General features: G+C 38.6%; 1 protein-coding gene across 1 annotated transcript in view; it reads right to left on the minus strand.

Annotated features, from left to right (window-relative positions):
* The window catches only part of COL25A1 (collagen type XXV alpha 1 chain), a 613974-nt gene that overhangs the window by 87832 nt on the left and 499903 nt on the right, over positions 1 to 26239 (minus strand). Inside the window, exons 15-17 of the mRNA XM_082263198.1 lie at positions 25867 to 25899; positions 25618 to 25653; positions 17250 to 17294 (exon numbers count right to left, since the gene is read on the minus strand). Of these exons, the coding sequence (XP_082119324.1) occupies positions 17250 to 17294; positions 25618 to 25653; positions 25867 to 25899 (114 nt within the window). The remainder of the gene's footprint in view (positions 1 to 17249; positions 17295 to 25617; positions 25654 to 25866; positions 25900 to 26239) is intronic.

Below are 26239 nucleotides of genomic sequence, written 5' to 3' on the forward strand. Positions count from 1 at the left end.
GTGACTTGTGTCAGTTTCTAGTAAAGCTTATAGGAGGAGTTTTCATTCTCTCCGACCCTCTGTCTGGACAATGCTGATTGGTCTGTGCTGATCACATGCACTCTCCCAAGAATAAAGAAAAGCTCTCTAGCAATACACACCAAACTGAGCATGTGCAGCCTGACTCCAAAGGCTCTGTTCTATCACATGATGGGTTGGAGTTAGTTAAAGAAGAGGAGGATCAGAGAGCCAGGATCGCATGGACTTTATACACAATGCGAGGATTAACCCCTTCCCCTTAGGTTCCACAGTGAGTATAACAAGCAAGCTTTACTGCATATACACACTGATTTTACTGTTGTGAGTTTAGTAACACTTTAATGTTCTACTACTTTTAGTAAGTTGCAGCTTTTCAATATGGAAAGTTTTACGTCTTTTCAGAAAATTCATTGCTCTATACTACCAATATAAAAATTAGACTAGACTGCTTAGCATTTAGAACACCACTTGAAGCCAAAATTATAACCGCTTCTAATTTATCTGAGGATTTACACTACACATAGAAATGAATCAGTAGCTTTGTAACTTTGTTCAGCCTATGCTTGTCTCAGTCCTGCAGAGAAAATATTAAAAGCACATACTACATATAACCATTTAACAAACAGGTCTATTCAGCTTCCTTTGCCTGGAATGTATTGGTAGAAAATATAAGGCTAATAAAAAAGGTTTACAGCCAGTGCCACATAGAGGCATGTTTTCAGAATGCAGCAGATGGGAAAGGTATTGTTAATCAGCACAGCATAGTTCCTGTTACCAAACCTTTTTTTTTTTTTATGGTGACAATTGTTTGCTAAGCTTTGAAAGGTGCATGTGCAAAAGAAATTGCATGCTAAGCTATTAACGTAAATAAGCCAGGTGTAAAAAAAAATAACAAAAAAAAAAAAACATGTACTATGAATTTCTTACTTTTGGTGTTATTACAGTCATTAGGCGTTCATAACGTATAGTTCTGACATGATAAGGGAAAGCAAAATAGCTAACTGATGCAACAGGCCCAAAAATACAAAAAAATGAAAAAAAAAAAATTTGATTCAAGATATGCCACCATTCGTGTATGCAGAATGCTTGAGATAATGCTGCTTAGCAAAGCATATTTGTAAATTAGCTGTATATATGATGTCATGTTTGTGTGCATCTCTGCAACGTTGCATGTGCATAGGACGTATTGTGAGAGCCTACGGTGCTTGTTTCGCTTTGTTTATGGATGCATCAATACAACTGTAAACCTTCATATTCTTTAGTAAATCAGGCTACAGAATGACAGAAAAAGATGAAAACAAGGTGACGTATATTGATAGATATAGACTGACAGTCAAATGAAGACTGGAAGATGCTGAGGGTTGTAGGCTTGGAAAGATGTACAAATGCATGAATGGACTTGACATAGAGTGAAACTGCGTCTGGATATCCAGGTAATCTTAAGGTAGCCATACACAGCTTGATTTTTTTCCCATTCAGTCTCGCAGACTGAAAAAAAGAATATCAATCTACTTCCGCATCCACGCTAACAGCATGGATGGAGCAATCTCAACTGCTGGCTATTGTATTCAGGCAAATGCACAATTGTATTTACTAATATGGGAAATCTATGACTACTAATATGGGAAATCAGACTACCCAAACACACGCACAAACTTTGTCAGTTGCTCGAAGCTGGTTCCCACCAGGCCACTGACATTTTAGAAATCACTTCTTTCATACGATAAACCCACTTGGGGGGGGGGGGGTCGGGGTCTGCCTTCAAGTGAACGGAGGACTCCTGATGTGATCTAGGGGACTCCTGATGTGAATGGAGAGACTCCTAATCTGAAGGGGGACTCTAATATGAACAGGGGAACCCATGCAGGGGCACTCTGATGTAAATGGAGGGACTCCTGTTGTGAATGGGCAAATCTAGTTTGATGCGTGGCTCCTGATGTGAACAGGGGACTCCTGATGTAAAGTTTGTTAAGCTGCCACTGCCTTATTGCTTAGTAGGCACTATTTTTTAAAGTTCTTGCTTAACCACTTAAAGACCGTAAGGTTTTGCCCCCTTAATGATCAGGCCATATTTTGCGATACGGCACTGCGTTACTTTAACTGACAATTGCGCTGTCGTCATAGGTTATAGCTTTCTTTTGGTGGTATTTGATCACCTGTGCAATTTTTATTTTTTGCACTATAAACAAAAAAACAGTGACAATTCTGAAAAAAAAAACAATATTGTTTACTTTCTGCTATATAACATTCCTAATAAAAAAAATTAAAAAAAATAAAAAATTTTCATCAGTTTAGGCTAATTTGTATTCTGCTACATATTTTTATAAAAAAAAAAAAATCCCAATAAGTGTATATTGATTGGTTTGTGCAAAAGTTATCGTGTCTACAAACTAGGGGAAAGATTTATGTTATTGTTATTTATTTTTTACTAGTAATGGCAGCAATCAGCGATTATTAGCAGGACTGTGACATTGCGGCGGACAAATCAGACACTCAACTAACACTTTTGACACTTAGGGGGGACCAGTGACATAACTACAGTAATCAGTGCTAAAAATATGCACTGTTACTGTAATTGACTTTAATTTTTTGAGCAGTGTATATTTATTTATTTATTTCAGGTACTTTTACGCAGCGCTTTACATATACATTACACATCAGTCCCTGCCCCCAAGGAGCGTACAATCTAAGGTCCCTAACTCACATTCATACATACATAGTAAGGCCAATATTTTTATACAGGATCCACTTAACCTGCCAGCGTGTCTTTGGAGCGTGGGAGGAAACCGGAGTACCTGGAGGAAACCCACGCAGGCACAGGGAGAACATGCAAACTAGAGGCAGGTAGTTTCGTGGTTGGGATTTGAACCAGCAACCCTCTTGCTGCTAGGTGAAAGTACTAACCACTACACCACTGTGCCGCCCCTATATATATATATATATATATATATATATATATATATATATATATATATATATATATATATATAAGGAATAGTAAGAAAGAAAGGTGGGGTGGTTCAAGAGTTGACAGAGTTGTTGCTATAGCAAGGATGTGTTTTTTTTTTTTTTAACCAAACTACGGTGACTCATACATTTCAAAATTAGGAACTGCTAGCCTCCTCAACTTTTTACAGAGAAAAAAGAAGCCAGTGTTTAACTGACAACTCCTGACAACTGCACAATTGGTTAATGTACCATGATAGGGTTGGTTTACCAAAGTAGTAAAGAATTCTTAATTGTAAAGTGTCATGTGCATGCCAAAATCTCTTATTTTTATCTTTCCTTGCATATGAGTGGGTAATCAAAGCGAACACAGCTAAGTGAGCATCACCCTGGGAAAATTTTTAGAGCCGGCGGTTGGCTCTCTTGTAATAGCAATCGGAGCGGCTTACTAGCCGCTTGATTGCTATTACAAGCATCAGGAGGAAACGCCCCCCCCCCCACGGGAGACCCGAGCGACCAGCCAGAGCGTCCGCTGGCTGGCCGTGCAGCCAAGCAATGCCGGGATCAGCTTTGCTCAGCTGTTCGTAACAGCAAACTGGAAGTGATGACATGACATCAATTCTGGTTTACTCGGAAACCATCGGCGCCAGTTTTTAAAAATCAAAAGCATTCAAAAACACAGATCTTGGTGTTTTGAATGCTTTTAAGTGCAGAGGAGGGATGTGGCATCTTATAGACCCCAGATCTCTCCATAAAGAGTACCTGTCACTGTCTATTGCTGTCAAAAGGTTGTTTACAAGGGATAAAAAAGAAATTAAAACAACAGTGTAAGAAAAAATAAAAATAAATGAATAATAATAAAAAAATTGAAAGTGCCCTTGCTTACACGCAAAGGCGAATGCGTGTGTAGGCCCCACAAGCATGATCGTCCCACACATGTGACGTATCATTGCAAACGTCAGATCATGGGCAGTAACTCTAGCACTAGACCTCCTCTGTAAATCTAAATTGTGTGTCACTATTGGACGGTCATGTGCAATTTTTAGGCAGCTGGGGTGTGACAAATTTAGATGGGGGGGGGGGGGGGGATGGCGCCCATTTTTAGCCTTACCCTACCAGAGTTGCAGGTAATTTTTATTGATAATATGACTAAACAAACCATTTTTTGGGTGTTGCAGAGCTGATTTCTAGCATGTGTTATGTGTGGCCCTCTTCCCATGATTCTTACCGGCAAAACAAATGCTTTCAGCAGCGAAGGAACAGCTAATATGGAGCAAATTTCATTGCCTCATTTCACAAGTTTACGAGTCCCCTTTGCTTTCCATCTGGAGTACGTGGTGCCAGTGCTACAAAATTTACTAAAAACGTGGTGCCAGTGCTACAAAATTTACTAAAATTAAACGGCAGGGTCACAAAGAGTGTTTGTTTCTAACAGATGTTCCTGTGGTGCAAAATAAAGTAAACGTACACTCCGGTACTTAAAAAAGCACAAATATGTCTAGATAACTTCACTGACACATGAGCCATAACTAGGAGAGGAAATATGGTCACTGCTCCATATCACAGTGAGTGTATATTAAATATTTTCCTCTTCCTGGAGGTACAGTATCACACTGCATGGTCCTTACCTCAGGAATGAAGGAGAAAGATTTACTCTGAGGTAATTATTTCCAAGACATTTATTGCCCTGCTTTTGATAAAAAAAAAAAAAATATGTCAATCCCTCTCTGACTAGTATGAGAGAAAATTCTGATGAATGCCCCCGTCGTTCAACATTTACTATTATTACATGCTACTTCCTACAGCAAGGCTAATAACAGCTCGCATCAGCATGATACCTGCTCCAGAGGATTACAGGGAAACACCAGCAGTAAAATGAAACTCATTTTCTTTTTTCTTTTTTTTTTTTCATAATGGAAAGTGGAACATTTCAAGAGTGAAAGCACTGAGAATATTATTTCTCTAAATATTTCTTCTATGGCTCAGCCTTCCTCTTAAAAGATGCATATTTATAGTTGCTCTAAAATAAGCCTGCAATTATGTGCAGTCCAGGCCTCCATTATTTAAAGCGTACTGCATGAAGCTTTGTGGTGAGATCGGAAATTTCTTACAGGGTTTCATTTTGTTAGGGTTTATGTTTAGACATCTTAAGGACTTGAGTTATTTTCAGGAACAGGATTTTGGAAGTAGCAATATTTTAAGTGAATGTTTAAAGTTTTACATTTTCCGTGAGTGTGGTTAGTGGGGGGCACAAACTTAACCACTTTACCAACGGAGGATTTTGCTGTCTTACGTGCAGGCCACTTTTTGCAATTCGGCACTGTGCGACTTTAACTGACAATTGCGCGGTCATGCAACGCCGTACCTAAACTAAATTTACGTCCTTTTTTTCCCACAAACAGAGCTTTCTTTTGGTGGTATTTGATCACCTGTGCGATTTTTACTTTTTGCGCTATAAACAAAAAAAGAGTGAAAATTTAGAAAAAATAACAATATTTTTCACATTTTTTTTATATGAAATTCTCCCCAAAAAAATGTAAAAATCAAAATTTTTTATCATTTTGGCCAATTTGTTTTCTGCTACATATTTTTGGTAAAAAAAATCACAATAAGCGTATTTTGATTGGTTTGCGCAAAAGTTATTGCGTTTACTAACTAAGGGAAAGATTTCTGTCATTTTTGGTGTTTTATTTTTTAACGAGTAATGGCGGCGATCTGCGATTTTTTTTGCGGGACTGCGACATTGCGGCGGACAGATCGGACCCTTGACTGACATTTTTGACACTTTTGGGGGTACCAGTGACATTACTACAGTAATCAGTGCTATAAATATGCACTGTTACTGTAAAAATGACACTGGCAGGGAAGGGGTTAATTTTATTGGAGAGGGAGGGGTTAATGTATGCCTGGTGCTTACTGACATGTGTGGGGGGAGGTGACTGAGTGACACAGGGACAGATCGCAGGTTCAGCTGAACCCTGCAATCTGACCCTGCCTGTCACTTAGGAGATCCGCTAACTTTGTTTACACAAGCAGGCGGATCTCCACACTCGATTCCCCGACGATCGGGGAAGAGCGGCGGTGATCACCGCCGATCCTCCCCTGGCCCGACTCCCGCTGTGACTGAAAACAGCGGGAGCGAGCCTCCGGCAGCGCGCGCGCGCCGCCCACAAGGGGAGGAGTCCAGCGACATAGGTCTACGTCGCTGGACGATAACGAGCCACTGTGCCGCAGTAGCAGCAATGTGAGCGGGGGTAAAGTGGTTAAAATGAGACCTTCTAGTACCTTTGGCTCTTAGGTAGAGCTGTACTGAAAAGCATAGCTAATGTCACATATACCTCCCATATAGGATGACAGCTTTACAACCTAGCCCGACCATCGCCTCTCTCCTGTATGACATGCAGTAACAAATAGTTATAACACTAAAGCCTAGTACACAAGATGAGATTATCGGACAAATAATCGTCCATTTTTTTTGCATGCTAGTCTCCATATGGAACACGAATAGGTTACTAAAGCACGAAAATTCTCATACGACGAAATAAAAATTCTGAAGTGATGTAATGTATTGTATTTATTTTGGATTTTAGAATGAAAACTGATTAAACTAAAATTATACAATCTGGTATCGTACGAGAAAATATTTTCGTGTTTGTCCCTTAGGAAAATTTTCAGACGAAAGCTGTGTACTAACGATCAGATTATTGTACGATCGCGTAAAAAAATGTATTTTGTTTACAAAATTTTGATCCTGTGCACAGGGCTTAAACTGTAAGGGAGCTTATAAAAAGTCTATGACATAAACATGTGAGAAACTTCCACAATAGCAAGTGGCTTCTACAAGTTTAATATTGCATATTGCATGTTATGCAGTGCACTGTTTACATTTACTTTTCATAGACTTTTAATTTTTGTTTTATTTGCTATTGGCAAATTAAATATTAGGCACTGGAAGTAACACAGAATCCATGTGATTATGCAGACATAGAGGTAACATGATATGAAAGGCGACATTTATAAAAATTAAAAAAAGCTATACTTACCTGCTCTGTGTAAAAATATTGCACAGAGCAGTCCCTTACCTCCTCTTCTGGAAGTCCCCAGTGCTGTCTGCTCCTCCCTGCTCCAGGTGCCCCCGTAGCACGCCACGTGCTATGGGGGCAATCAGGCGGATGTGCTCCAGAGCGGGGTTCCATAGACACACACAGCACCAGTAAACTATGCCCCCCACTCCTTCCTCACAGGAGTTTGACTGACATGTAAGTGCTTAGGTATGGGGGAGGGGAGGACAGTTAGTGGTGTGCTTTTTTACCTTAATGTAGGGAATGCAATAAGGTAAAAACTGTTTGACTTTAGAATCATTTTTATTTACTAAAGGAATAGGGACTGTTCACTTTGCAAAGTTGGGCTTAGTAAATAAGATGCATCTGTGTTTAATTTGAACCCACACGCATGCAGGGAAAATTATTAAAAACATTTTTCTTTTACTTTTTTTTACATTATTGGATGCTTAGTGTGAACACAACTAATTTACTAAGCTTAGTGAACATTCGCTTTCCTGGATAGTCTCTACTCCTATATTAGTCCTTCCTAAGAGCACACAGCACAATTAACAGTATTACCTCTTCTGTATACCCTTCTAATTTTGTTTGAGGCTCCTACTGTTGAGCTAAATCAGGGGTCTCCAAACTTTACAAAGGGCCAATTTACTGTTCTTCAGAATAAATGGGAGTTGGACTGTGGCCATTAAGAGTAGAAAAGGTCCTGATGTTAGTGTGAATAAACAATGCCCCTTCTTTGGTGTCAGTGGGAGGAATTGGGCCCCATCATTGGTGTCAATGGGCCCCATTGTTGGTGTCAGTGGGAGGAATTGTGCCCCATTGTCGGCGTCGTTAGGAGGAATTCTGTCTCTTCATCAGTGCCATGGGGGGGGGGGGGTAATGCCCCATTGTTGATATCAGTGGATGAATAGTGCCCGAGGGTTAAAAGCAAGAAGAGGGCTGCATTTGGCCCCCGGGCCACCGTTTGAGGACCTGGTCTAAATCTATAATCTAAAGGTTAAACTGTTCTCAACTGCCTCTCCCCGTTGTCCATGTAAGCATTTTAGTGGCTGTTAAGGACACTCCTATTAGAGAAGGTTAGGTGGGTGGGTGGTGAGCCTTTAGGGAAGCCAAGCTTCTTGTGAAACCAAATAAAAAAAGACTTAAGAGGAGGCTTTTCTGGCTAATAAGGGTAAATATGATTGCATATTCTTCCAGTGTCTACCAGTAAAGCCAATTGTGTTCCTCATGATATGTTTCAATAGATATGCTAATTATTAGCACATAAAAAGCTTTTATACAAAATGCCCCATCAAGCCTTTGCTAATGAGAAAACTGAACCTCTAGGACTTTGCCTAGTAATTCTTCTGTTTGTATCAAAGAGAGTTGATTACCATGATAACAAAACTCCAATTGAAGTAGGAACCTGATTAGACGATGTATTCAGTTGGCTTCCAGAATCCTATGGAACTCTGAAAACTGACAACTAAATGCAAATTTAAAATCTCAAGACAAGTGCCCATCAGTAAAAAAATATTTAAACACAAATTCTCTCAAATCACTGCTGCTGCAAGCACAATATATAGAGCAATGTTAGGAATGAACATCATCATTTTCATCATCATAAAATGGAATGGGGAAAATGTGATGGTCAATGGTATGAAAGGAAAGGGGCAAACCACTGAAAATAGTTTGGTAAGGGCAGTGAAGACAAGATATATACAAGCAAGCTAAAGGAGAAAAAGAAGATAAAGAATAAAAGGGGAAATTCAAAAAGATAACAAAAATTGAAGAAAAAAAAAATGATTACATTCATAATTCATGTTTTTTTTCTCTATTTATAGCTGTCCTTTTTTTCTAGTGATTGGATGTAAGATTTTATTTACTTGCTCTTACTTTTAAAATTGGCTGCGTTCTCTAAGTGCAATCGATAGACAATTTTCATTGTCTCCAGGCAGCTAACCAAGGATAGCGGGATAACATTTCCTTCTGCTATTCACTGAAGTTGCAAGGCCATATCCAAAGGTAGTTTTGCTAAGTACCACTAGGTGGAGCTCAATATAAGCACATCCAACATACCAGTTGGACTGAGTAAAAGAAAACCCAACATTTGTCCCCAATGAACATACAATACTGTACTAATGGGGATCAAATGACTCTGATAATTTATGAAAGTAGAAAATGTGATACGTGGTCTTTATTTGAAAACAGCCTTGATAAAATTATTATGATATAACACAGAAGGACTTCAAGGGTTTTTTTTTCACAAATTGTGCAATCCTGATAAAACTGGTTTAAATGTTATTACGCTAATGGAAAAACATGTAAATGTTTTAAGCAATTTTAGAAAAGATATGTATTTAGCATATTTCTGTACATGCATGAATACTAGCAGATACATTGGGGATACTTGTGCTTTAATTACCAAGCATAGCAATGCATAGGCACAATTGATTTACCTACTTTTGAATATAAATGACATACTGGCCTCTGTTTGATAACATATGGCACAAGAAATGATAAAAGTAAGCTTTTGCAACCAATGCCATGTACGTTTCCATTAGATTACAGCTGTTGAAGTCTTTCTTGTTGTTCTTGGATACAGTAAATGATCACACTTTGCCCAAAGTCTTTTTGTGCTAGTATGTCTATTACAAGGTGTTATATATAACTGAGTAGTAAATGTTAATCTATCCTGAGGCAGAGTGCAAACCTTGAGCATTCAAGTGTCAAAAATGAAATGAAATCTGACATTTTTTACTGTGTGTTAGTTAGCCCGGTCAGATGATATGCAGTTTGTGGACTATTAGGAGCAATATTCAGAACAACCTGACCACACTAACAATATCATCGCCCAAGGAAAAGCTTTTCATTTATTTGCAGTTACTTACTAAATACTGTACACAGCATGTTCTTATGTTAGATCAGCTGGAAGCCCTCCAGCATGTTCTGATAAGTTACCACATTTTTATCATTATTTTTTATTTTTTTTTTATACAGGTTGCCCAGATTTCTGTAAGAGCACTGCCTTTCTGCTAATTAATAAGCACTTAGTGCTTATGGAGTTCCCTGGTAATGGTGGTGTCAGAGATATTTTTTGGCTCATTGCAACTCAATGCAGAAATTCCCAAAACAACTGCTGGTTAATTAAAGTAGAACTCTAGCTGTCTGTCCCCACAGGGAAGATTTGCCGCCATTTTCTGGCTTTTATAGTCAAATCAAATATAACTCTATACAAATATACAGTGGGGAAATAACTATTTGATCCCATGCAGATTTTTTTAAGTTTGCCCACTTACAAAGAAATGAAGGGTCTATATTTGTTATAGGTGTATTTTAAATGTTTGAGACCAAAAATCCAGAAAAAACACACAATACAAATTGAGTTGCAGTTCAGTGAGTAAAATAAGTGTTTGATCCCTTACCAATCAACAATAATTCTGGCTCCCACAGGCTGGCTACAGTACGTGCTCATGTGGTACACAGATTAGTCCCGCTAATTTAAGAAGGTGCTCCTAACGACAACTCGTTATGTGTATAAGAGACACCTGTCCACAGAATCTCTTTCTTCCATTCAAACCTCACCATCATGGGCAAGACCAAAGCTGTCAAAGGACATCAGGGACAAGATTGTAGACCTGCACAAGGCTGGAATGGGCTACAAGACCATCAGCAATAAGCTTGGTGAGAAGAAGACAACTGTTGGAGCGATTATTCGCTAATGGAAGAAATAAAAAATAACCATCAATCGCCCTCCGTCTGGAGCTTTATGCAAGATTTCACCTTATGGGGTAAGGATGATCATGAAAAAAGTGAGTCAGCCCAGAACTACATGGGAGGAGCTTGTAAATGATCTCATGGCAGTTGGGACCACAGTCACTCAACAAACCATTGTTAACACAATACGCCACCATGGATTAAAATCCTGCAGTTCCCCCAAGGTCCCCCTCCTCAAGAATTCACATGTACAGGCCCCTCTGAAGTTTGCCAATGAACAATTCAGAGAAGAATTGGGAGAAAGTGCTGTGGTGAGATGAGACCAAAATTGAGTTATTTGACTTGCTGTGTTTGGAGGAAGAAAAATGCTGACTATGACCCTAAGAACACTATCCATACAGTCAAGCACAGAGGTGGAAACATTATGCTTTGGGGCTGTTTCTCTGCTATAGTTACAGGCTGAATTTGCCGCTTTAAGGGGCCAATGGACGATGCCAGGTATTAAAAAAACCTAAAAGGGAAATGTAGAGAGTGATGGCGCCTCCCTTTGGAATGTATCAATATAAATGTGAAGCTACCTTCAATTTAAGTATGATGAACTTAAATAGAAATAAAGGAAGTAGTGAGGAGCTAACATATGGGTGCAATCAGTCATAAATATAATCTAAAATCACAACCACAATAAATACAATAGTGCTATATAAATCACCAAATGTGTTTAGTATCTGTGCGAATGGGGAAAAAAAATAACTATAAGTGCCGGTTCACACTAATACGACTTGTCAGGCGACTTGGTCAGCCTGGCAAGTCGTGCACCGTCGCGGTCATTGAGTAGTACAGGACCGGTTCTAATAGGAGCGACACAAGTCGCTCCGACTTAGAAAAAGGGTCCTGTACTACTTCGGGGCGACCTGGAGGCGACTTGCATTGACATTCATTTTATGAAGTCCGTGCAAGTCGCGCTTCACAGGTCGTCCCTAAATCGGAGCGACCTAGTGTGAACCGGCACTAAATATAGGTGATGGTGCAAAAATGCAAACCATAGATAAAGTGCTAGTGCTATATTCCTCTCAAATACAACGATGCAGGTGTTGTAAGTGGGTGCACTGATATAAGTGATAAATCTAATAGTATAGATCAGTGAGTTGCTTCATGCAATAAACTGCATGGAAAAGAAAATCAGTACAAATAAAAAAGGCTTGGAGTGTGGATTAGATATACGAAGATAAGTGTTGAACACAAATATAAATATAATTTTAAAGGTGACACGCTATAAAAATTAAAATATTAGAAGATTGCTAAAAAGTCCATATAAGATATAAAAGTTCCAAAACAAGTGACAATTATTGATATTTAGGAAGCACACCTTTATAATTGATATTTATGTATTTATTATAACCCTTTCACACACTCACCCCATTTACAGTGCTGCTTCCAGTTCACATTTTTTGCTTTCGCCCACCTTTCACTCTTTATTTTGATTTATATTCGTATGGAGTGATATTTGATTTGACTATAAGAGAGCACTATGGTATAGGTAGTGTATGATACACAAAGGGCATCATATGTTTTTTTTTGGTGAACAGCAACAGTCATATAAGGATAAGTGAGCATTTGGTAAATTAAGTTTGGTGCACAGAAAGCAGGTTGTGATTTCACATAATTGGTAGTTATATAATATATTTGGGTGCCAGCACCGTATATTAAATAGTACATTTTCTGGCTTTTCACACAGCAGGAAGTAAGGATATATCTATGGGAACACAGGAACAAAAACCTGTGGGATGTTTGATTATTTCTCCATCTTATTACTAAAGATGCATTTATTGCTGTCTGGGGAGTTTCTCCTCCCTTCTGGTCTTGATGGCACACATGGAAGTAAACAGATATCTACTCAACAGGCCACGTGGAGCAAAAAACTAATAATCGGAATTTTAAAAAAATAATATGTCATGACTTTCCACAGGACATATTAACCCCTAAACAGGATGCCCGCTACTGGCCTACACAATCATGGTCTTCAACAGTCAAGATACTGTCAGTGCCTAGAATTGTTTAGAATATTTAGACACTGGTAGGAGGTAGACTAGATAAAAAGGATAGCTGCAGAGACTGCCTGTGAAAGAGCGGTATTGTTGTCTTTCTACTGGTCTGCAAAAAGAAAAAGAAAATACTTTACTCGCCCACAACCACTGTCTACTAACACAAGCCCAGCAGACATACATACGAATTATGAAAATCTTTTTTTTTTTATGTCTATTATTGGCCCCTAGGTTTTTTTGCTACAAGTGTTTGTTCCCTTGTAAACTAACAATGTTATTTATAACAGGACTCTAAGGAAATCTCTCTGTACTTATCATTTCAAGTGGAACATCAATTAATTAAATAAGAACAGATTCACACAAAAAAAAAAAAAAGATGTTCAGATAATTCTGCAATCAAATGTTCTCTCGCTTTTCAACAAGAAAGCAAAAAAGCATTAGTAATTTATAAAAGTATGACAGGTACAAGTAAAACAGCATGACTTCTATTAATATTGCTGTGGAAACATTTTAAGAACACAAGTTGAATCTGTGAAAAAGTCAGTAGATCAGTAGATTTAGTAATCATCTTAGCATACTGTCAAAAGTAAAAAAAAAAAATTGTTTAAACCCTTAAAAATGTACAACTTTCTTTAACCACTAGCCTGTGTACGAGCCTGTGTATACTCCTTGATTACCAGGCCATTTTTCAGTTTTCAGTGCTCTGATAGTTGGTTCGGCCATGCAACAAAAGACTCAAATACACTTTATAAAAATTTTTACTTAGGGCTTTCTTCCTCTTACCCGATTTTGACAGGTATCTGCTCCTTCTTCTTCTCCGAGCGTCACGACGCTCGGCAACGGAAGTTCTCCCCCCTGTAGTCTTCTGGGAAACACTGAAGTCCCAGAAGACTGCATCCACCATTCAGGATGCACAGTGCGACTCGTGCATGTGCACAGTGCTGGGACAAGGTCATCTAGAGCCCAGGGTGAACATGACAAATTGCACCCCCCCAAAAAAAAAAATAATTGAGCTCTAATCTGCACGCTCATTCCTAAGCATGAATTCCCCCTTCTTCCAGTACAATTTGCCCCCCTGCTGAAATCCCCCCCACCCAGCACAAATCTTTGGCCCCCCCATCCCCCCAGCTCAAATCCTCTCTCTCCTCATATGCCTCCAGCACAAATCCCCCCCAAAAAAAAACCCCCCTCCTAGCACTAATCCTCTAACCCTCATATTTGCTCCCCAAGAATAAATCTTTTTACCCCCACTACAAATCCCCCCTTCCAGCACAAACTCCTCCCCCCTGTCCCCTTTCCTAGCACAACCCACCCTACCCCCCAACAAATTCCTCTTCCAACTCAAATACCCTCCAATCATCAATACTAGCACAAATCCCCAAAAAAATATCTATTATAGTACTTTTAAAGCACAAAACCCCCCAAAAGCACCAAGCACAAATCCTCTTCCTTCATCCCCCCTCATCCCCCCTCATGCAAAGGCATAAAGGTAAAAAAAAAAAACATTGTGCATTTAGAACCACTTTAAGGATCCTAAAGAGTGATTTGGTATATTGAGTTTTAATAAATAAGAATCTCATGCAAAAATTAAATTGGTAGTAAACCGCAGCATAAAAAAAATAATAGAAATTGGAAAAAGGGGAAAGGTACTTGGCGCTGCCACTAAGTAAATGTAGATGCGTGAATGTGTGCAAACCACAATGAGGGTAGTGAATATAAATAATAAGGTGCTGATGGCAATAAACAAAATATATAAATATTAAAGTGCTAAAAGCAATAAATAAATACAAAAAATAATGTACAATCAATGCATAATAAAATAATGTGCAAATATGTTGAATATATTAGAAAAAGATATTTATCTAATATATTCAACATATTTGCACATGATTTTATTATGCATTGATTGTACATTATTTCTTGTATTTATTTATTGCTTTTAGCACTTTAATATTTATATATTTTGTTTATTGCCATCAGCACCTTATTATTTATATTCACTACCCTCATTGTGGTTTGCACACATTCACGCATCTACATTTACTTAGTGGCAGCGCCAAGTACCTTCCCCCTTTTTCCAATTTCCATTATTAGTATATTACCCCTTTTAGAGGTATATACTTCTATTGAACGTAGGCTGCAGCCACCTTCCCCACTTTCCATTAGCGCAGATTTTACACATTTTCTATAAAAAAAATGCTCCTGGGCAGTAGTATGCACCGCATACTAGCACATGACAGACTTACCTAAATAAGAAGCCCTCCAGCAGCATGCTGTCAGCGTGCTGTAGGCACTTCCATCTTTACCTGGTCTTTCTTCAGAGTTTGCGGGCTTCAGCCATTTGAATGGCCAATCTGTGATGACGTCACTTCCGCACATGCACATGGGAGTCACTGTTTACGTCACAGGGCTCTGAAGGAACAGCAGTTCCTTGAGAGTGCATGCACTTATGACATCACCAGCCGCTTTGAAAATAATTATCTCCTGCATGTCTAGGAGATATTTACTGTACCTATAGGTAAATCTTACTATAGGCTTACCTATAGGCAAAAATCAACAAGTTTACTCCCACTTTAACACCACCGTTATACAGTAAAAAAAAAAAAAAAACAGATGTGAAATTTTGTATTTAGTTCCCTTTTGAAATTCCTTAATTAACCAATAACCAATAGCTTTAACAAATTACTTTTTATAGCTGTTGTTTGGAGAACTTTAGGAGATCTTTTGTCTCTTTCCTGGTCAAAACGATCTTTCAATTACTGCATTTTTGGGAATGTCTTCTTTAGGCAGCTTCAGAGCACACTACAGCATTTCAATGGTTCTGAGGTCAAGACTCGGTCACTCCAAAACACACAATTTCCTTTTGTTTGAACCACGCTGTTGATTCATTTAGCTGTCTGGGATTTTTGTAATATTGGATGACCAAGCTTCTTTCACTTTAGATTACAGACACAGTTAGCTATAGCATTTCTGGCACAATTTGTGAATTGACGGTGTGCCTTGCTGATTACACTAACATTGCGGGGAACTAAAGCAGTTAAAACTACTATAAGGATTATATTTTCCCCAAAGTTAATCAAGTGCATTTAATAGAAAGTACAATGTTTGCCTTTTCTGGCCAAAAAACATTGGGCCAATTGTGCTGTGAAACACCCATGGTTTTTTAACTGCTTTTTAAGGGAGTACTATTTTACCACCTCAAAGACACAATTTTTGTATAAAGTAGATGTATGGGGCATATAAAAAAAAAACAAACATACATACCTTCATGGTGCAGCATCGCCCTGATGCTGCAGCTGTCCGCTGCCAGCTCTAACCCCCAGGACTGAGCAACTACATGACCTCTGAGAGTGGTGACTGTGAGTCACCGCTCTTCGCACTTCCCCTCCAGCACTCACTGGAGCGGGGACGGGTGCAGCCGGAGAGCCCCGCGCCAGCTGTCAATCAGGCAGCTGGATGGATCTTGACGATATGGTTGTGATCCTTCCAGAGACTGAAAGGGCTCTGTGACATTAGCTGAGTCACAGAGTGTAGCCAACTATCTGCTGTTTCTGAGTTATTGGAGTGTAAAAGTAAGTGCACTCCTTTGACCCAGAAGAGAAGTATGGCCAAAAAAAAAAAAAATCATACACAAAATCTATTTTAAATGAGCTATATTGCATTTCAACAAAATTCTGTGTTTTTTATAGGTTTTCCAGGAATGATCAAACCCATACCTGAATTAACTGGAACACCTGGCTCTTTAATTGGAACGCCTTACTCAAATAACTTTAAATATAATTTAAATAACTTTGAAATATAATAGCTATAGCACACACCAAAATTCACAGGTATTAAAAAGGGTGCATCAACAAGCATATTACTGTACATAAAGGTGTAAAGGAGCCACAAACCATATGCTCAAATAAAGATATGATAATGTCAAATATTTTGTATATTGTATGTAAAAGTTAGGCTGGCCATACATGTTCAATAGTCTTGTACATTTTTCCTTTAGATTTACCAAACACCATATAATAGGAGGTCAAAACTAAACAACCTTCAATTGTATCCAATTAGGCAGGCCCTTGCACTACATAGTTTAAAGTAAATCTAAAAGAAAATTGTACAAAAGAACTGAACATGAATGGCCTGCCTTACACCACTTTTATTATTATGGCTTGTATGAAAATTAGATTTCATTTTAGAAACTAGTCATGCAGATATCTTAAGAATTCACAATCAAATACAGTTTGGTAACTCTTTTTGATGGCTACAAAAAAATCACAGCCACAGTGTGAAATGAATTGGAATGCAGCATATACAGTAAAAGGGTGAAAATATCATTTTATGGAAAATAATCGTTAAAGTCAGTTAAGCAAGTGTGTTCACCTACACATGACATCCTGAAATTGCAATGAATCTAGAAATCTGTTGAAAGTTTTTTAGAATACACTATAATAATGAATGCGGCTATAAAAATAGAGTGTTGTGAAAAGCAATTTACCTTTATTCCAGGAAGTCCAGGTAGGCCAGGAAGCCCTGGTTCACCCTACAGAAAAAATCATATTACAGAAAAATATGTTCTTGTGGTGAGAAAAGGGCAGACATAATGGAACAGTAACAGCAGATTTTATACCCTCACAGTGACACAACTGTGGCAATAACGTGCTTATAATGGTCACCGGCAGATGGTAAAAGACTGTCTGCTCGAGAAATAGAACAGAGAACAGAGGTGGCTGTAATGAATAAATTGCATGATTCTTAAAAAATATTTCTATATAACAACAAATAGAGCAAGCCCTTTGTGAAGAGTGTATTTAACTTAAAGCATTTTTAGGTAAATCTCCCACCTGGGTAGAGTTTATATATTGACATATGTTTGATTACGCCTGCTTACAATGACATTATGCAATTAAAACAAGACAGTACATTAAACATTTGATAAAGTCTTATAAAAAAAAGGTACAATGGCTACCTGCAACCAGGGAAGAATTAATAGTTTATGGAGCCCAAAGAAAAAAACAATCTCCCCCCTTGTGCCAGATTACAACACAATCCTCAGTAAAGCTGGAAAGTCAGCACTGCTGGTAAAACCACACAAATTCAATGCCTATTTATCTTCTGTTCAAAGACACTTTGCTCTATTTAGATTTTGCCAGATTATAGATTGTAGCTTTATAAATGTATGGAGAAACAGTCAATGAAACCTGAAAAAAACTATAGTATTAGGAAAAAGTCACTTAACTTGTGTCTGAATATACACACTAAAATGTGTACGAAAATAGCTGAATTTCTGGCTAATTCAATTACATCACACTAAAATTTGGGGACATCTGCATGGTCTACAAATAAAATTCTTCCTTTTTTTTCTCTTTTCTCTGCGGCTCTACCCATGATTACAGCGCTGTGCTGCAATCATGGCTAAGAAGGACAGTAATCTGCTGACATCATAAAACATACCAGGCAGACTGCAGGATTTTTACTTTTTTTTTTTACCAATGGTGAGCGAAATCACAGCTTGCGCCATAAATCTAAAATATATTATTGTCAAAATATCTTCTTAAATGCAAGGCCTGTCCTCCTAATTATTACTATGTTATATCAGGTATATTCATAATTTTTATTAAAAGATTTAATAAACATTCTTCTTTATCTCAGTACAAACCCAAAACATTTTTTATTTCTATATTTTTGTTTTATAAGCCTTCGCCATTTCATTTTCAAAACAAAAGCCCTAAATGTCATGCTTTTCTCTTTCTGTATTCTGAAGTACAAAATACTTTAATTATAGAAAACAATCTGAAGTGGGACTGCCACTTTCAGAAAATGTAACAAACATAATTTTCACCTTCTATCTAACTCTCTATCTTGAAACATTCATGCTTTTTTGAATCTCTACTGTAATAAACATTAAAAAACTAATTGTATAAAAATGATGGAAGAGTTATCAATTTATTTGCAAATATATAATTTATTTTTAGAAATGAATTGAATGGGAAGATATTTTCTATTCTACACCTAAAACTGACAGTGTGATGAATGTTAAAACTGAAATCCATGATTACATTGTCACCTACTTTGCCTGGAAGAGCAAAGAAATTATTTGCACTTCATCAACTGACATTATCAAAAATGTTATTTTTGTATTCAATCTGGAGGCTTAGTTATGCTAATTTAAGTACAGTGTACACGTGGACAGAGAAGGCTGCTATGCATTATGGGAGTCAAACTCTATAATGACTTATAGAGTAGCCATATAGTGAAACAGGAAGTAGCCATATAGTGAAACAAAAATACCAATTCCTATACATGTAGATATGCAGACATGTAGATGTAGACTGATCTAGAATATTTATTAGCATAGATCCTTAGTCTTTCCCCCTTGTAGAAGTTATGGGGTCACTTTTCCCATGCAAAGCAAATCATGTACCTGTCCCCAGTAGCACATACCAAATTTCTTTTGATCCCCTGCCACGGCATTCATTTGCCAGGAGTGAGGAGAGACAGTGTGTAAGGTATACAGTAAACCCCCGCTCCATCGCGGTTCAGTTTTTGCGGTCCCGGTATATTGCGTTTTTTTTTTGTAATGTTATTTTACTATATAAATCATTAAAAATGAAATATTTTTGTGTTTTCCATAGCTCTTGCTATGTCTCTCAGTGTCTTTTATGTGTTTAAATTAGTTTCTATTGTTTTAAAAGTGTGTTTAAAGACCTTAAAATGCTTTTACACGTACAGTGACAGTAAAAAAAACATGCCTACAATGCATTTTAATAGGGTTTTTCTATTTCGCGGATTTTCACTTTTCGCGGCTGGGTCCGGAACGTAACCCCCGCAATGGAGGGGGGTTTACTGTAGTTGGATTTCCAGTTGGAGCTTACACAAGGTTGTTTGTCTCCCATCCCAGAGTGACAGCACTGGACTGATCATTAAAAGAGAAGTATCAGTATTGAAAAACAAACATTTAGGCCCCTTTCACACTTGTGCGACCTAAAAGTTGCGTGATTTTGCCACAATTTTGACTGGACTTGAAACAATGCCTGTCTAATCTTGAGGTCTATAGACCTCAAAATGCACCAAAGTCGGACCAAAGTAGTGCAGGGGACTACTTTGACTACTTTGAAGTCGCACAGATATGAACAGTACTCATTGGAAATCATTGAGTCTGACTTGTCAAATTGCACAAGTGTGAAAGGGGCCTATGTGGATGCAGCATTCGTCCGATGTTACAGCTGTCCCCCGCTGCAACCAAGAACAAGAACTGAGCAATCAAAGACCGCTGATCACTCAGTTCCCTGTCTTCAGTGAGCAGAGAGATGGCGACTGAATCCGTGTCAGAGTGCGATGTCAGCAGCCAGGTGATTCCTCACAAATTATTTTAATAAGAAACTCTGAGCTTTTGGTGCCATTTTCAAGTCCTGAACGGGGTGTTGGAGCGTAGCTAGCAGAGGGAGGATGGGGTGGCCAGCCCAGGACGGGAAAATGTCAGTGCTGATAACTGGGCAGGGACAGATACCGAGCTGTCACAGGGCTGAGTGAGCCAGGAGGAGGAGTGCACCGTCCAGGAGCTGTGAACCGCTGTCATTGGTGAGGTAAGACTCTGGTCAGATCCATGCACACAGACAAACACAGCCCCACTCTCCCCACAACACCTACTGACACTCACACAAAAATCCTCCAAAAAAACCCTAACACATTTTAAAGGGCAGCCGAGGTGCTGCAGGCTCCAGAGGCTGCAGATTTTACTGTGTCAGTTTGAGCAGGATGAGCAGAGGAGGTGGGGGGGGGGGGGGCTGGGTGTGAAATCTGCCATTACCTGGTGGGGGAGGGGGTCATATGTCATTACCCGGTGGGGGAAAGGGGATCATCTGTCGTTACCTGGTGGGGGAAGGGGGGTCATCTGTCATTACCTGGTGGGGGAAGGGGGGGTTATCTGTCATTATGTGGTGGGGGAAAGGGAGAGACATCTGCCATTAAGGAAGGGTAATCTGTTATTAATGGTGGAGGTGGAGGTAGGGGGGGGCATGTGTAGGTGTCATTACCAGGAGGGGGAGTAATCTGTCCTTACTGTCCTTACTGTAACTGTGATTATCTGAAGTGGGGGGCTCCTGAAGGAGGGGGTCATCTGTCATTACCAGGAGGAGGCAGGAGGGCATGTGTCATTACCAGGAAGAGGAGTGTCACCTTTCCCCAATATCCTGCACCTCCATATCACTGCAGCCTCGCCATGAGAGAGGCAACTGGATCTGTTATTAATGGTGGAGGTGGAGGTAGGGGGGGGGCATGTGTAGGTGTCATTACCAGGAGGGGGAGTAATCTGTCCTTACTGTCCTTACTGTAACTGTGATTATCTGAAGTGGGGGGCTCCTGAAGGAGGGGGTCATCTGTCATTACCAGGAGGAGACAGGAGGGCATGTGTCATTACCAGGAAGAGGAGTGTCACCTTTCCCCAATATCCTGCACCTCCATATCACTGCAGCCTCGCCATGAGAGAGGCAACTGGATCTGTTATTAATGGTGGAGGTGGAGGTAGGGGGGGGGGGCATGTGTAGGTGTCATTACCAGGAGGGGGAGTAATCTGTCCTTACTGTCCTTACTGTAACTGTGATTATCTGAAGTGGGGGGCTCCTGAAGGAGGGGGTCATCTGTCATTACCAGGAGGAGGCAGGAGGGCATGTGTCATTACCAGGAAGAGGAGTGTCACCTTTCCCCAATATCCTGCAACTCCATAGCACTGCAGCCTCACCATGAGAGAGGCAACTGGATGCTGTTTAATAATGTATAAAAGGAAAGGTGTGATATCCCTATTGGGGCACTCTCTGATCAGCCCTCGGCCCAGCTGAGTACAGTATCCCCCTCCTGCCTTTCTCAGCCCTGCACAGGCACACAAGGTAGGGGTGTTCTGCCGAAAACTCCAACACCAAAATTTCCAACTACGTCACTTCCGGTGACTCTTCAGCAGCAAAAACTGGAGATTTTGACAAGTTAGCTGTATTGACAGAACACCAACAGCCTATACACTACCGTACATGATATAATGAGTGGACATTGTTAATCCACCCTCTAGGAACCAACAACATGGCCACCTCCAAGGTAGTGGCAACTTTTTTTTTCCTTACTCTGTGTTCTTTTCAAAACAGCCAACTCGTAGTGTATCATAGTGTAAACGCTGCCGGTGTTCTGTGAGAACACCAACTTGTCGAAATCTCCAATTACTGGTGCTGGAAAGTCACTGGAAGTGACATGGTTGAAGATTTTAGCAAGTTGGAGTTTTTGGCAGGACAGGGGCAGGCAGGCCACACTCTGAGCTGCTGGGTGAAAGCAGTGGGCTTGTATGTGAATCTGGAAGTCAGAGGGTCTGTCTAGCTTAGGGCGGACCCTATGAGTTTCCCTGTTTTACATACAAACCCACCACTTTCACCCGGCAGCTCAGAGTGTGGCCTGTCTGCTCCCACATCTTGTGCAGCCGGCAGCAGGAGAGAGAGAGAAGAGAGACAGCCACCATACAAATACCATATCTTGGCAAGTAGTGGGAGTATCTTGAAGCACTGTGGAAGCTGTGAATGGTAGTGAGGGGCCCCAGGTCAACTTTTACATTGGGCCTTCAAGCTTCAAGCTTCGCCTCTGGTTATCATATAGAGTGATTTACATGCTCCTCCATACCTAGAAGAGCCAAATATTCTCTTTAATCGTGATGGGTGAACAAAACAGTGGGGAAACAAAGAAGAGGTGAGTATATTCTGCTTAAGGACCTGGCTTTAAAACAGCTATATTGCTGTACCCTAAATTGGCACAGCTTTGCATTAAGCAAGCTCCAAATAAATCACTCTAGCAATATACTGGAAGCATGATCCCCTTTTCTAAAGCTAAATTAAGAGGCATTATTTTCAATGTCAGGACTGTTAGAAATGCTTATCCCTCTCAGTGCCCATGCTAGTAACTTTTATGTAGCTTACAAAAATGCATTTGTTGTCACATGAATGTATTAAATATCCACTTCTGTAACAAACTGTAACTTAAGTAATATTTTTGATATTTCAAAAGAAAAAGTAGTAGTTTATGAAGAATGTAGCTATGCTACTTAAACAGCTACAGCATATTATAGGTCATCAACATTAAGTAGACAAGCAAACTTCTGGAAAGATATCCCATTTCTCCATAACTAGTGCAGCACATCTGATAAAGTCTCCCTAGATTTTTGGAAATAGAATTTGTAAACTGAAACCCAAAATATTCTGATCTTAGCCACCCATTGGAGTAAGTTGTCAGAGTTGGCAGATCTATGGGTCCCTCATATGGAATTTACATAGAATTTACATAGAAAACCAATGATGCTCTTAATGACTTGGACCCTTCCAGTAGTACCATAAAGGGCTCCCTGCCTTCTCATAACAAATTTCCCACAAATGACCCACTGTTCCTGGATGGAGTCATTGGGGTTCATTGGGGTTCAAGTCATGTTCACTTTGAAAAGGAAGTTTTTAGTTTGCAAAGAATATCCAATCTGCAAAACTAAAAAACAGAACAAAAACAGTATTGTTTTTCTTGAACATGAATCGATGACGGAAGTTAGCAGAGCTTCACCTCATTCACTAAGTTAAGGAAAAAGTTTCCTGCAAAAAAAAAAAAAAAATCACTTAGCTAACTAAATTATCTAATTAACTCCCCCCCCCCCCACTTTTGTTTTCTGGGCTCATTCCCTCTTTAGCAGTATTGGACTGATAGTCTTTTTGCTTTGCGACACGTGACAACACAACTGTTCTAACCTAAGGATGCTAACTACTTTGGGTTTTTATTGGAAAAGTAGGACCTCCATCACATTACCTTGTAACACAGATAATAACTGTGAGACTCACGAGAGGCATAGACTGCATCCATAACATTACTGTCTTATTGCTGAACTACTGATGAGATTCAACTCACTAACTACCTTTCATTACTTTAATTGTTATGACTAAGCACCCATGACTGTTTGCTCTCACTGTCACCCCCTCTATACTTTCTTTGAGTTAACATATGACTGGGAAAAGTGTTGGACTGTTGAACTTTTAATTTCTCTTTTGAATAAGTCATACTTATCCTATGTCACTTGGTCTGAAAGCAATGTTCTTTTTGTACCCTATTGCATCTGTTGTATGGACTCTGAGTCAATACTATATTGTACCACACGTGTCTAGTTATCTGTATTGTTTTTCTTTTCTTTGTACTTTTTGAAGATTCAATAAACATTATTGTTCAAGAACAGTTCATTTGTCTTCAGTAAATCAACTCCATAGAGTTTTATGGTTGCAACATAATGCCAGAGGTAGAATCTATAAAGTAAGCATTAAAACAGAGCACCTCTCACAAAAATCAGATTTCTACTTTTCCTGAAATTTCTCTTTCAGAAAGTAGGTCCTAAGCTTTCATCTATATTATTTTTAACAATAGGTACTGACACATGCAGTCTGAAATCAACGTTAATTAACTATGTTTAAAAAAAAAAGAAACTACAAGATTTATAACATGAGATTCCTTTAAAAAACTCTAAATGAACCAAAAATGTTATTTTCCATAGAGCCGAAAGCACCATTAATGTGACCTAGATACTAATTTACAGGAGTTGTATACATGACTGGGCTAAGTTGTACTGCCATGTGGGATAACTTGCAAATAGTCTCTCGTATAATTACCTTCCGTAGACAAAAATAAAACAATGGACCTCAAAATTGCTTACTGAATGCAGTGGAAAGATTGGGAATCTATATTTTTTAAACCTAAATGGGCAGTGTCCAACATACAGTTTACACCTTGGGGACCTCCACTCAATTATGGTAATTATGCTGAAGGTGTAAGGTGATGGGGGCTGCCATTGCTTACTTTTTTTGTGCAAACTGTAGGGCTGTTCTGTATGTAGCTGTTTGCCTAGAGTTCTACTTTAAATTCTAGTGAACTCTCCAACTCTCTCTCTCTCTCTCTATAGAAATGTGTATGTGTCTGCCTCTGTTCTTTTTTATACTGTTTGATTGTAAATAACTTATGTTACTGCTGAACATCTTCAATGATGAAAGTAAAGAACAACCCGAAGTATTTGTTGCCATAAGAGGGAATTTGGTGTTATTTTCTGTGGTTAGACATGCAGTATTAATATACAAACACAGCATGTATAGCAGTCAAATGTTAGAGCTTTTAAAAGCAGCTAGAAGCTGAACAAAATTTCAACAAGATTGCAAACATATGAAAGAAAACACATAACCGGAAATGTAAAAAATGCATCAGTTAAATAATATTAAAATATTAAATATGAAACATTGTCTTTTAGTAAGGCATATAATCAAATTTTTTGAATGTGTGATCCTTATAAACTAGAAAGTTATGCTGTAAACATCAAACTAATCAATATCTGTATTTTCCTTATCATTTCCATAATCATTAAACACAGATTATAATGTACTGTATGATAATAATTATCACTGAATTGATTGGTTTATTTTCCTGGGACAGCATAAATAATGGAATCACTGTTTGCATATAAGAGAAGTGTAAGAAAAGAGAACATTGTTGTGATCATTAAAAAGGGTGTCTCAAGCTAAGTACCCTTTTAACTCCAGAAAGTTTTAATAACTTTATAGTTATTTCATCTATACCATATGTTATTAGCCATGACAATTGTTATTTTCAGCCCTGTGACTGTTATTTTCTGCTTTTATTGGCTCTAAAAATAACAAATGTTACGGCAGATGCTTTGGAATGATATAGCTTAGCGAATGTAGCTTTTTATTTTGTTATAAAAGTTTATATGCTTTCTGCCTCTTTATAGGATTACTTTTTCAATAATCTGTTAATACAGCTTTATCCCCTGAACAATACACAAATGTCCAGCTCAGTGTTACCTTTTGTCCAGGACGACCTGATTCTCCAGGCTCCCCCTGTAACAGAAAGTAGCTACTAAAATAATTTCATTTACATAAAAAAGAGAACTCATTATAGCTATATCAGAAAGTTTTATAAAGTTCTAGGAAAGTGAAAAATAGCTCAGTTTCATTAACTTACCAAGGCTCGCTCTTTCACTAAGCTAAGAAATCATGACAGTCATTGTTCATTAATCCGTTCTTATTAAATTTTATATTGAACATACTTACCTTGATGCCAGCAGCTGAAGACCCTGGATCCCCCTATAATAATAGAAGTAAAATAAATACATAAATATTGAAATTCACTAAAGAAAAAAGAGACCATAACAGGAAAATTGTACTCAGAATAAATTCTCCAATCTACTATGAAGCAACCAAGTTAGTTGATTTTGATTAGTACAAGCAAAGCTCTCTTTTGGAAAATACTGTTAAAAAAAAACCCAAGACAAAATAGATGATTTTTTTCTGTGATTATTACGCAATGTACAATGTACTGTACCATTTAAATGTACACAAAGCACAATGTAATACTCCTGTATGTGTTGCCTCTTCTGGTTAAGGTGCACCCTTCGAAGGAAAAAAAATACTGAGCAGCAGTTTT

The sequence above is a fragment of the Pelophylax lessonae genome (genome assembly GCF_965119305.1).
Source record: "Pelophylax lessonae genome assembly, chromosome: 1".
Taxonomy (NCBI): Eukaryota; Metazoa; Chordata; class Amphibia; order Anura; family Ranidae; genus Pelophylax; species Pelophylax lessonae.